Below are 13,804 nucleotides of genomic sequence, written 5' to 3'. Positions count from 1 at the left end.
AATTTTTTAAAATAAAAAATAAACAGCCTGTGACTTCAAATGTTGCAGAGAAATGTTAATGCGTTCTCTCTTGTGGTTTCGATCCCAAAATGTTCAGGGTGAAACACAAAAGTGGCTCTTCAGGCTTGGTTTTTAATTTGTTTATAATCATACTGGAGGTGTGATTAAATGAATTGTGCGGTTATGTCTTGGGCTGGTGGTGGAGCCCATTGTGATATGTTTTCATGGGGCCCCCAGAATTTCTGGTGACACCCCTGCTCTGGGACAAAAAAAATAATAATAAAAAAAGGTCAACATTTGTAAGCAAATAAATAGGCTCCACCAAGAGTGAGAATCATGTTTCATATTTGTGTCTTTATAAATGTGTTTTAGAACAAGTGTGTGTGGGGGTGTTGTGGTTGTAGCCTGCTGCTCAATGTAAAGGATACTGTGGCTTTAAAGGGGTGTTGGTTGGCTGAGAAGAAGCCAAACAGATAGGTATAATTTAGTCGCTAAGAACACATCGCGTATTTCGGAGCCTCTGCTTCGTCTTTTTCACCCTCTCTTGTCCACATTGCCTTTAACAGTTTCTCCTCCAAGGCTGTGCGCAGCATCAGCAACACCCCGCACCCGGAGCGATGGGAGGTACAACCGCCCTTATTGTTTTCCTGTCGTGAGCTTCTTCAGCATCATTTATTTTAGATACAGCATCTGATCAGCATCATCGGCAATGTTTTCTTCCGCGACAGAGGCCGAGACGCGCCAAAAATTACTGCGCAATGTAAAGAAAGAGGTTTGTGGCGTTTCTTTATGTTCTCTCCTGCACATCACTGTTTGTGTTTACTGTCGCTTCGAGCTTTGACAATCTGTGTTTGTGTGTGTGTGTGTGTGTGTGTGTGTGTGTGTGTGTGTGTGTGTGTGTGTGTGAATCTGTGTGTGGACGTGGTTTCTTCGCGGAGAGCCACGACTATGCCACAGGCCTGATCTATCATGAAAAGGATCATTTATTTCAGAAAACAAGAGTCGATGCAATTCGGCTGGCTGTGAAATGTTACACTGGTGTGTTTCATGCAGTTGTCACACTGGCGTTATATGATGATGACGATAGTGATGTTGACGATAATGTAAGGGATGGTGATGGTTTTTATTCAAGAAAAAAAACACATGACAAGCAGTGTGTGCAAAAGGCCATGTTGCCACCTTCTTTGATTACACTTGTTTCTCTGAAAAAAATCTTGTTTAAACTGACTGACCCCCCCTTTAGCACATCTTAATTATCCAAAACCTAAAGCTGTGACCTTGCATCTGTTTAGTTTTCTGCTCCACCAATCAACTATTTGGAAAACAAAATAAAAAAACAAACAAATTGATTTATTCTTGATTTTTTTTTTTTTTTTTGGATTGTGATTTAATTCTGACTAGAGATTGAAACAGGCACCCTGAATCCTCCAAACTGCTCAGTGATTCCCCAAAGAGAGAAGACATAGCATGTTTTATTCATTGCTGAGAAAGCTGGGTACTTCCAGGCTTGTATCGTCTGTGCTCCCCCTCACCTGTGACTCATTGCCTCTCAAACATCCATGACTGTGTATCCAGATCCTGCAGCAAGGAGGGGCTTATATATCTTATATAGATTTATAACAATGCTTAACACATTTGTATCATCTGCATTTTCAGTTGAGGATGATACAGACATCTGTTTCCTGCAAAATGGACAATTTTCAGATTGCTGACTGATATTTTTAATAATAAAAGAGACACTAACACATCTGTAGTCTTCATTCACGTCACCTGTAACTGAAGGATTCAGAACATGTTTTAATATAATTCCAATTAACTTCTGAAAAGGGCCAAACATTTTCATCTTGATATGACAGGAGCTTTTGGTTCGCTTTTCTGTCATTCTGCAGGCTCGATACATCTCATTACATTCCGTCAATTTTACACCAGATCTTGCTCTGCTGATTGCCAAACCAAATGAGTTGGAACCTAACATTAACAGAACGTGTGGGTTACTGACTACATGTGCTGTAAAAAAAAATTGAGTTGAGTAAGACATTCCCTTAAGCAAAATGCAAAGCTGTACAATTATTTCAATGATTAGGATGATAAGAGGAGAGATGTGGTGGTATAAACATGGTACCTGAAAAGGAGGAGTTCACTCTGTTGCGTTGCATTATGGGAAGTGTAGGATACACTTCCCATAAAGAGTGCTGCAGGGATTTAAGAAATAATACTAGTGAGCATCTGTGTTTGACATTTTCCATGGATCAGTCAGAGTTGTTAAAAAAACTAATTTCTTCCAAAACATTTAGAAAAAGTCTAGTAAATACAACAATTGAAATGTGAAGAACACCACAAGATATCTAAACATTCATGAACTGGAAAAAGAACAAAAAGGCATATATGAATGTGTAGTTCAGAGTTGAATAATGTGTAGGGACACTGCTGCTTGTTGGCTGCCTATCCTCATCACCACTTGTATTCTCCCATTTTCTTACTTTTTGTCAGATGCATTCAATCTCCTCTTAACAAGACAATCTTGTTCCTGATGTTGGTCAGGTTTTTGTCCGGAGTATTTTACTGTCTGGGTTTTATTGTTATTAGTTGACTGTCTCTTCAGTGGGTTGAGTTTCATGATTTTTTTCGTTGAGATTTGTTGTTGCGTTTTCTTCTGCATTGTCTTTATAAAACCTTGGTTTTCAAAAGCGCGATACAAATGTGACCAATAACATGTGCTCTTGTCTCTTAGGTGAAACAAATTATGGAGGAGGCTGTAACAAGGAAATTTGTACATGCAGACAGCAGCCACATCATTTCTTTCTGTGGTAAATGTTTTTCATACTAAACCATTTTATTCAAAGACTTTCCTTCAGATTTAATATTTTACACGAGCGTGCTTTCTTTCTGTAGATCTTAGACAAAGATGACATTTTGCCTTAAATAGCTGAAGTTATGTTTTATTATAATAGCATAAGTCACAGTACTGGTTACATCAACATTTACATCAGTTACAACCTCCTCTGAGTTCATCTTCTCAGAGCGAAATGGTTGTTTACAGTCTGTTTAAGCAAAATGCTGAGAGGTTATATTCATTATGTAATGCCTTTTTATGTGGACTATGGTACATGAAGGGATGTGATTTGAAGTCAACTAACACCCCTCGAAGGTGTTGATACTAAACCAGGGGTGGGGAGTGTGCGGTTCACTTCCCTTATATCCTAGCAACCGTAGACAGTGTTCAGCAGATTGGAGTCTATTTCTACTCGTGCCACATGTGTTCTCTTTCACCTGTTACAAGTATTCAGGCTGTATGCTTTCACAAAAGGGAAGATTGTGTTGTGCCATATGAAATGAAAACAAAACTTAAGGGCAGTTCAGGACCCAGCTCATTGAAAGGAAAGCAGGAATACATTGAAAAAAATAAATATTGACTTACACTTTGTTTGTGTGTGTGTGTGTGTGTGTGCAGCCGTAGTGGAAGCCTGCATGCTTCATGGACTGAAGCGTCGTATAGCAGGCCTGCTGTGCAGTAACAAGGTTGCGGCGCTCTTTATGAAGGTGGCAAAGAGCTTTTCTCCTGCTGAGGAGCTCTGCCACAAAGTCCAGGAGGTGGAGCAGCTCATAGAAAACAGGTGAAATGTTAACTACTCCCTGTAAGAGGCCCGGGACAGAAAATCATTACATTCAATCTTTCCTTTCAAGTGCTCTAACCCATCCTGGTGCCATGTTGTGTCATTAATGCTTGTAAACAACCTATGCAGACTTCTCATCTGTTGTGCCCATTGCTGTTGTTTCAGCAAGCATAACTCTTCCCTAAGTAATGATCGCAGTCGGCAATCCAAGTCGGCCAACCTCCCTCCTCAGGCCCTCAAACACTTGTGGATCCGAACCGCACTGATGGAGAAGCTCCTGGACAAGATTGTCTTGTATTTGGTGGAGAACAGCAGGTATTGTATAAACAGTAATTTAATGCTCAAAAGCTTTGAGCGGCCAAATAGTTTCTTCTGCATTCAGTTAAATTGTTTTCTTCATGCAGATGTCTTCCTGTTTCTTACGTTGCACGGTGCAGCTTGAACACAGTTCACAATTACGCGTTTATGTCACAGTTCTCCTCACTTCTAAAGCATGCAAAAGGAGCTTCTAATTTTTTTTTAAAATATTGACATCTGCAGTGCCTTCTATGAGAAGGAAGCCATGCTGATGGATCCTGAAGTTGGACCAATTCTTGCATCTCTATTGGGTATTGAACAACTTTCCAGTCAGACTGTTGTGCCTTTCCGAGTTTTTAAGATCATTTTAAGAGCTTGAATATGTCTGAATCACTTAAAAAGGGTTAACCTTGTTGTTACAGTTGGACCTTGTGCTTTGGAGTACACCAAAGTTAAGACTGCAGACCATTTCTGGACCGACCCGTCAGCTGACGAGCTTGTACAGCGACATCGCATTCACAGTGGCCACTGTCGGCAGGATTCTCCTTCCAGGCGGCCTGCACTGGTTAGGACTTCTGATTGTCTGATTCGATGTATTTAATCTAGTTATCAGCTATAAATTATTGTATGTAAAACGTGTCACTGATCTTTATCAGATCCAGAAGAGACAATCCAGTGGCAGCATGGATGACCGTCCTCTTATGTGGGTGAGGGACTACGTTGAATCCCTTCACCAAAACTCCAGAGCCACACTCCTGTTTGGAAAGAACAACGTCCTGGTGCAGCCGGTACACAGTTTTTTTTCACTGTATCCTTCCTTTTTTTAGAGAATGATAATACTATTGTAATACCCTCTTTAAAAGCTCTTGTGAGGAGTTTTAGCTGGTTATAAAACCAACTTAAAGTCATACAGATGTCTCTGACAGAAGTGAACAAGACAGTCAGAGAGGGATTGATTATTTCTTTACTGTTATTAAACATTCCAGAAAACTCTGCTGCACCTCTGCTGGGAGGTATCAGCCTTTTTTTTCCCACTGCCAAAATTCACATTGGGTTAACTATTAGACTCTAAAAAGAAAGCAGGAGATTTCTAATTTGAACCTTTACAGGAAAAAAACAAAAACAAGATATACAAAGGTTCAGCTTTGTCTTCAGGGGGCGCCAAAATCGCCACATAGTGAAAGTTCTTCACATGAGCTTTAAAGGAGGAAATATGAAGAGAGGATTGTTTAATTGTTCTGGAACTTGATGTGCTGTTTTTGTTTTGTTTTTTGCGCTATCGTCAAATTATGGTTGGAAATGTTTGACTCAAAAGCTCTTACTTGTGTGTGCAGAGAGATGACATGGAGGCCATCCCAGGCTACCTGTCTCTACACCAAACTGCTGACCTCATGACGCTGAAATGGACGCCCAATCAGCTGATGAACGGCAGCGTGGGAGAGCTTGAGTCGGAAAAAAGGTTAGAGCACAATGTGGTACAAATAATGCCCAGATTCTGTTTGCAAACTGTAAATTAAAGAGCTCTTCTCTCATGTTTCCTTCAGTGTTTATTGGGATTATGCTATGACTATTCGTTTGGATGAGATTGTATATCTCCACTGTCATCAGCAAGGTACAAGTATCCTTTTAGGATTTATCCAAAGTATGCATTTTACAAGTGATTAACCTGTTTTACTGTTGTTTCAGTGAACAGTGGGGGGACAGTCGTTTTGGTGAGCCAGGATGGGATCCAGAGACCTCCTTTACATTTCCCTAAAGGTGGTCACCTCCTGCAGTTCCTCACCTGCCTGGAGACCGGCCTGCTGCCTCACGGACAGCTGGACCCTCCGCTATGGAACCAGAGAGGAAAGGTAAGCAAGTCCAAACGATAACTTCTATAGTATCTTTTTTTTCAGCGATGCAACACACGACGAGTACATTTCATGTTCGTTCACAGGGAAAGGTTTTCCCCAAACTGCGGAAAAGAAGTCCACACGGCTCCTGCGATTCCGTATCAGATAAGGAGGATGACGAAGCGACAGATTACGTTTTTCGGATCCTCTTTCCCGGCAATCAGATGGAGTTCAGTAAGTGCCTTTAGCCTTGCTGTAATTCCTCCCTGAGCTAATCTAATTAAGCATCATTAGAGATTACATCTATGATTACATTATTCTCTTAATACAGATCTACAGTTTCAGCGTACATGAATCTGTTTCCCTTCGGCATACCTTTATTGTAATTTATTTTAATGAATTTCCATCTATATTTTAAACTGCTACATGGTTTAAATTGTGTTGCCTGGATATAGCCTGTGCGTCCATTTTTACATTATAGTCCTATCTTCATTGGTCCAACATGAATCTGTCTTTCACATCTTCGTCTTGTGAAGAAAATAAAAGGTTTTCTTTTTTTCCGACATGCTTCCCTTTTGTACTCATCAGTCAGCTGTCAGTTAGTTTGACTTGCTCATGATGACGATTTTAACAAGGGTGTTGATGACAGCATTTATTCTGTACAGTGGCTTTGGAGCTGATGGACCAGGGCGTGAACATATGGCAACCAACTCCCAGAAAGTCCTCGTGCTCATCCTGCTCACAGAACGGCTCCTCTGATGGCTCTCTGCCTAACGGCTGTAACCAGGAAAGGTGAGTATTGCACGGTTATGTATTAAAAACAATCTCAAATCATCAAACTCACTAAATTTGAATTACTTATGTCCTTTAAGAGCTCCTTTGAAGCTCCTGTGTGACACTATGAAGTACCAGATTATCTCCCGTGCTTTCTATGGATGTGAGTACGAAGAACATTGAATTAACTTTAGTTAAACTAGATTTTCTATTTTCTTTCAATTCATTTTTCTTGGCCAATATGAAAGCTTTATCTTGTCTCTACAGGGCTTGCGTACTGCCGTCATCTGTCCACAGTTCGTACTCACCTTTCCGCGCTAGTCAACACCACTATAGTCGACCCTGTTGTGCCCTCTGCTTCCAAAGACGGCCTCTCTGTAGAGGTGTGGTCCAGGTTCCTCAAAGACACTTCGGTAAGATCCACAAAATGCCTTCGGATACATTTTTCATTTTTATTTCCTTACAGATTAAATTGTCCATGTTTGATTCCAGTGTGCCTTGATGAATAACTAGACTTGCTCTTGTCCAGGCCTATGAGGAGAAGGAGTTACACCGGCTTGTGTATTTCGGCGGTGTGGCTCCTTCACTACGCAAAGAGGTTTGGCCCTTCCTGTTGGGACACTACCAGTTCACCATGACTGAGAAATGCAGGCTGGAGGTAGGTCCCTGTCCCAGTGTGTGAGTCTAAGATAGTAAGGTATGTATAAACACAATGCCGTCTTTGTTTACACAAGGTTTGCGTTTCAGATAGATGAGCAGATGCGGACCATGTATGAGCAGACAATGAAGGAGTGGCAGGGCTGCGAGGCCATCGTCCGTCAGAGGGAGAGGGAGAAACACGCTGAGGCTCTCGCCAGATGTTCGTCTGGAGCCAGTGTGGAGAGAGCACCAGTGCAGCGCGACTCCACCATCAGCACAGATGTAATTTTATTTGACTTAGTCTGCAATGGGCGCATGATGTAACCATCACAACTGACCAAACATGAAAAGCAACTGTTGCAGGTTTGATGGGGAGCAATCTGTCTCAAAGCTCTGGTTTAATTCTCTTGTCCCCCCCCCCACCCCCCCACCCCACTGCAGTCGTCTCTAAGTAGCAGCTCAGATCCACAGAACGCAAACTCACAAAGTGATTCCAGCAGCAGCGTGCAGGTAGTAGATTTCACCTTTTTCATATTATAATATTTATCATATTTTCTCTAACTTATATATGTATACCAAAGGCTTTAGAATGGATTTCCTTCTGTCTTGTAGCTTACTATTAATATGTATTTAAAAAAGAGTGTATCTTACATTCACGTGTGTATTCAAGAACAAGAGGCAAGAAAACTTTGTCACCATGGATCATTTTCATAGTTAAAGGGATACTTCACCCATTTACATGAGAAAAAAATGTTTTTCTTTGCTTGAAAGTTTTCTTCATGTGATGCAAAAAGCATCATATTGCATCACATGAAGAAAACTTCCAGGCAAAGAAAAACATATTTGTCTCGTCTCAGGGCAAAATGAGGGCTGGATTCACGACCATTCAACACCACTACCATGTTTCTAATGATACACAGCTTCATGCAAATGGGTGAAGTATCCCTTTAATGAACAGAAAATTTGTTTAAAAGCCTTGACATTATAGTATGCCTTTACTTTCTTAGCAGTTCTTGACCAAATATGCTCTGCATGTTCAGCACTTTCCTTTTTGCGCCCAGGTTTTTGGATCAGTCGAGGCAGTGGATCAGATTGATACTGAACCCAAGTCTGAGGTTGGAGAAGATCAGCACAGTAGTCCAGTAAAAGAAGGCACAAGTACACCTGCAGACACCCCACAACTTCCCTTCTGCAACCCCTCCTCTTTAGATCTGTCAAATCAGCATCCGGGTTCAGAAAACCAGCTCGAGTCAGCTGTTGGATCTGCAACCTCTCTGCAGCCAGAAGAAGCATCAGAAGTCTTAAATGAGACAGCGAAAGCTGCATCAGAGCTGCCAACAGAGGATGTGATGAATCTAGCAACAAAGGACAATGTTTTGGAGACTAACTTGGAGACAGTCTCAGAAAGCGATGTGGTTAAGGACTCAGGAGAGACATCTGAATCTAAGGAGAAACCTGCAGACGATGAAGAAGATAAAGCGACAAATGAGCAATCAGATGATTCAAAAGCAGTAGACATAAATGTGAATTTAAGATGTGCTCCAGAGAACACTAATGTCCTGAAGTTAGAAACAGAGATTCATAATGAATACTTTCAAGCACCTCCCCTCGGGCAGACCTTGACTTTACAAGCACAAAAGGATCAGCAAGTGGAGCCTTTTTGTCCGAGTATAGCAGCAAAAGACACAGAACCAAGAATTGAAATAGAGCCAGAGATTCCTAAAAAAAACCCAGAAACGTCTCTTGAGAAATCCCCATTGTCAAAGTCCTGTACAGAATCAGAGAGAAGGGACGCAGAGGCAACAGTGTGTGACTTGGCTGAAATTAAAAAAGCGGCAGAAATCCCGTTTGAAAAACCTGGTTCAAATTCACCCGTCAGACAGGTTCTGAACGCACTTCAGTCAGCGTCGAGGGGGAGCCTTTCATTGTCATCCCGGCAGTCCCCGGACACAGCCGATTCAGATGACTCACCTTCTGCCCTGGAAATGGAGGACATTGCAGGGATAACATGTGTGAACTCGGAGGATATTAGAGCCAGGCCTTTTGCAGGACTGGCTGCACCCCCTGCCTCCCTGGCACAGAGAGAGAAAATGGCAGTGGATTGTGTTCTGGATCACCAACTGGACACGAGTCCTGAGGGTACCGACCTCGGCCTGTCTGAAGAGGAGCCGGAGATGGAAAATGTGCTCACTGAAGCAGAGTCTGCAGAGGCGGGAGGAGACACCAAGCATGACGAATCCTCAGAAGAACAGACCTATTCTGTAAGCATTACGTTTGATATACAATTGACCCTGCTATTTTATCCTACAGCTAATAGGCTAATGACTAAAAACACTGTGATTCCTTTTTTTTTTTTAGCAAGAAACACTGGACATGTACCTGATCAATTTACATCGCATTGACAAAGACGTCAGACGCTGTGACAGAGCATATTGGTACTTCACTCCTGAGAACCTGGACAAGCTGCGTAACATTATGTACAGGTAAAGAGTCAAGATGCTACAATCTGTCACAATGAATAATTCTATTTGATTGATTAAGTTACCCAGCAATACATTAGTGTACAAGTAGTGTTTCTATGAGACTGTTCCTTTTGCAGTCAGAGAGACATTAAATGGGCCTTCTATTTATTTTCCGCATGGATCTGTAGCATTTAGCGCTGATGTTTCTGCAAGTTGTGCACATAACTCAGAACTATGTATTAAAGGCCCTGTTGCAGACATTTATAGAATACTTCACACCCTGGTCCTAGAAAGAGTCATTGATGGAGTCCAGAGGTGGTTGGCCAGTATAGGTGAGACGGCTAGCAGCCAAGGGAGAACAGCTAATGTTAGCGGACATCACTAGCACCAGACATGGATCATATTTGAAATGATTCTTACAAGCTTTCAGAGCCCTTACTACAAGCACATAGAATGAGCCAGTCGCACGACAGTCGCATCATTTTCTCCAACCACTCGCTCACGGTGAACTTTCCGAAAAATATTACATGCTGCATTCACACATCGGGTGAAAAAAAGGGATGTTGGTGTGGACACATGCAGCCCAACCCACAAAGTATTGGGAAATCTCACTGACTTCTCTATACCTGGATGACTTCTCAATCAATGTAGTCACCCCCTGCTGGCCAATAGAATTAATGCAGGTTAAAAAGTCTTCACACTTCACTTTTACTCTCCAGACCCAAGGCCTAGATCTACTTATTTACTTACTGACATCAATAAAAACTATTCTGGTTGTTTTTCCAGCTATGTCTGGAAGCATCTGGATACAGGATATGTCCAGGGCATGTGTGATCTGCTGGCTCCTCTGCTGGTTATCCTGGATGATGGTATGCTTGATGGAACTATATTCTCTGAATGCTCAATAATGACCGAATAAGCAACTCTTGAACCGCCTGTGTTTTTTGCTTCCCAGAGGTCATGGCATTCAGCTGCTTCACTGAGCTGATGAAGAGGATGAACCAGAACTTTCCTCATGGAGGTGCTATGGACTCTCACTTTGCAAATATGCGCTCTCTTATCCAGGTTTGTTCATACAGAACATGAACATAGAAATGGTTATACGTGTAAGAAAAATCTTTGGTGAAATGATGACATTTGTTTTTATATTTTATAAGATCCTGGACTCTGAGCTGTTTGAATTGATGCAACAGAATGGAGACTATACTCACTTCTACTTCTGCTACCGCTGGTTTCTACTTGACTTCAAAAGAGGTGATGGGAAACACAAGAATCATGATATTTTCTTTATTTAGGTTTATTTATTGAGGACATATGAAGTGCATATAGATGGCAGAATTTTGGAAGTAAGCAAGTTAGGAATTGAATGCGCTGTACCACAGTGCTTCTTTGATTGCCTTTTAAAGAGAACAAAGAACTGACACTGGATGGAATCTCCTTTCTTGTTGCATTCTTCTTTTTTAAACAGAAATGGTGTATGATGACGTGTACTCTGTTTGGGAAACAATCTGGGCAGCCAAGTATACGTCCTCTGAGCACTTTGGACTCTTCATCGCTCTGGCACTTGTGGAGATGTATCGAGACATAATCCTGGAAAACAACATGGACTTCACAGACATCATCAAGTTCTTTAATGGTAAGAAGAGAGAGAAGAGAAATACAGATGCAAGAATATTCCACAAAAGTGAGGCAAGGATTGTGTAAAATGAATTCAGTATACTAGTATTTTCAGGCTTATAGAATGTCTTTATTATTTAACTTTTTATTTGTAAATGGACCATGTACAATATTAAACATAAATGTCACCATTTGATGCAGTTAGCTGAGAGCTGGTTTAAATCTGCAGTCTTTCTTAACGGTATATAGCAGTAATGTAATTATTTAAGGGAAATTAAAAACTGCAATTTATTTTCTGAAAGTTTTAATCATTTTTAACTTTCCTTCTCAGAAATGGCAGAGCGACACAACGTCCCACAGGTTCTTTTGATGGCTCGAGAGTTGGTCAACAAAGTGCAAACACTCATAGAAAACAAGTGATGCAGGTTGCTGCTCATCTGCTGCTGCTCCCACTTTCCTTTGTGCTATATTGTTTAAGAATAGTGACACTAACACTTATTGTCAATAGTCAAAGAGAAAACTGATGAAAATAAAATGCAGTGAGTGGTAAAGTACTGAAAAGCCAACTGGTAATTAAAGCTGCTTATTATTCACAAATAGTTGTTTAACAAACTTTTCCAGTTGTGCCTGTCTGTGTGCAGAAAATGCAACTATTGTCAGTTCTTTTATTTTGAAAAGCGTTGTTCACCCAGTGAATGTACCCTTGTTGAAACTGCTTCGGGATGTGGTTTGATTTGCCTTAAATTTGCTATTTTTCAGGGACACAGCAACCAAATTAATCTCTGTATTATATTCCTCATGGTACATTTTGTTCAGTTCGACCTACCGTACATCTTGTGCTGCACTTCAATATATTTTCAGTGTTGTTATTTTGCTGAAATTGTAGCTATGATGATTGAACATCTTGTGATGCACTTGAGTATGTTTTCAATGATGATATCTGGCATTGTGAGACAATTTGGTCATGTGAACATGAGAGGTACGTACGTAACTGACTAAGCCCTGCTCGGTCAAAAGTAGCATGTATGGTTTTCTCTGTCATAGCCATTTTGTAGACCACTGACTGGCTTCTTGAGGCCTTTTGGTCCAGCCCAAGTTTTGCACACAAGCTTACAGGGCATCTAAAACTGATCCTGCATCCTCTGTGGACAAAATGTGTTCATGATTGCACATAACGTGGGTAGAAAGTGTCACTGTTTCCTGTGGTACTCATTCTGTGTGCGCCTTCTGTCTCCGGCTTCTACTATGCATTGTTTAAGATGTGACTCAGCCTGTGTTAAATCATCCATTGACCCCTATTCTGGCTTTTTACCTGTTCAGACCAATGCTTCTCTGGAATCTATGAACAGCTTATTATGTAGACAACAAAATTCTTATTTAAAATAACACAATGCTGCCCATGCTGGAGAATGCAGCTTCTGTACAGTGCGGTCACATGCTGCTCCGTTGTAACATTGTGAAAACGGTTGTGATGGTTCATTTGAACTGAAGTGGTTTGAAGTAAAGGTAGCACACTTCCTCTAGTCTGCATTAAATCCCTTCTCTGTCCACCAGTTCAGTCTGCGAAGCCAATCTTGGTTGCCTTGTCATTACCACGCTCTAGTGATGTTTTTTTTATATTCCCTAACTATTAGAGAAATGTTGATAGTATAACAGTGCATTTGTATTCATTATTACCTCAAGATTTCTGTGTTCATTCCATAGACTAAAGTTCTTATACCTGTTATAAAAAGGAGCTCTGCTCACTACCAACTGAACCCTTCATGTGAGGCTAAAGTCAGTATCACGTTCATGGAGTCACTTGAGAATTGTACATTTTATCCAAGCTGATCTTTGAAGCGCTCATCAGGATTTTTGTCGACTCAGTACCACATGGTAAACTATTCCATTTCAAGAATTAAGTCCTGTGGTAGCAGCTCAATGGTGTGCATCCATGCAGACATTTAGTTTTTAAGTCCATGAGTTTTAAGGAACATAAAACTGGATCTTCTGCTGGTAGCCTGTCATAGTGGAAATGGATTAGATGTCATCTGTTCAGCAAAAATTTGGTGGAAAATAAAATAAAATTTGATCCCAGCTATAAACCCGAAGATTATGACAGAAAGTATCTATTACAGTAGAGACGATCAGGTTCATAGAAGCTTAAAATCACCCATGTTTGACTCACCATGGCTTAAATTCCAGAGTTTTGCTATCACTTCTAATGTCTCCATCTTCAGAAACATACCTGAGTATTGCTGTTTGTGTATTGCTGTCTGTGGTCAGAAGATATTCTGTAAAATGTGTTATAAGAAATTGACTTAATGTATAACTAAGTTAGTAAATATTTATTAATGCAATACGATGTCTGTATATGGGCTTAATCTGATTATAATGAAGAGTTTAAAAAAAAAAACGCCATTGGAAATAAATATTTTATTTTTTTGTGTCTTCTGAAATTGTCACCTGGTAGAATTAATTTATGGTGTAATAAAAATATTATATTTTGCATCCCATGTGCCTCATGTGTGCTTCCAAACAAATACTTCCACACAAGTTCACACAAATGAGTAAGTAAGGGCTGGAAATT

General features: G+C 40.7%; 1 protein-coding gene across 2 annotated transcripts; it reads left to right on the top strand.

The window, feature by feature from the left end:
• The first annotated feature begins 448 nt into the window (after positions 1-448).
• Positions 449-13,383, top strand: sgsm1b (small G protein signaling modulator 1b). Of its 2 annotated transcripts, XM_079363976.1 has the most exons (25): positions 449-624; positions 729-772; positions 2,732-2,807; positions 3,452-3,614; positions 3,780-3,929; positions 4,155-4,222; positions 4,334-4,476; positions 4,568-4,699; positions 5,246-5,370; positions 5,456-5,523; positions 5,598-5,761; positions 5,848-5,977; positions 6,409-6,535; positions 6,616-6,680; positions 6,785-6,930; positions 7,047-7,175; positions 7,265-7,438; positions 7,598-7,666; positions 8,218-9,417; positions 9,515-9,639; positions 10,405-10,487; positions 10,574-10,683; positions 10,776-10,872; positions 11,087-11,254; positions 11,567-13,383. In XM_079363976.1, exons 1-25 carry the CDS (start codon positions 618-620, stop codon positions 11,653-11,655), a joined length of 3,852 nt encoding a protein of 1,283 aa, XP_079220102.1. In that variant the 5' UTR covers positions 449-617; the 3' UTR covers positions 11,656-13,383. The 2 variants fall into 2 exon arrangements, with proteins under 2 accessions (XP_079220102.1, XP_079220101.1); XM_079363975.1 differs by having other exon boundaries at positions 449-772.
• Positions 13,384-13,804: the final 421 nt, after the last annotated feature.

The sequence above is a fragment of the Symphodus melops genome, assembly GCF_947650265.1.
Source record: "Symphodus melops genome assembly, chromosome: 16".
NCBI classification, from domain to species: Eukaryota; Metazoa; Chordata; class Actinopteri; order Labriformes; family Labridae; genus Symphodus; species Symphodus melops.
Note: the sequence above shows the minus strand (reverse complement) of the source record. Positions and strands in the feature narration are given on the sequence as shown.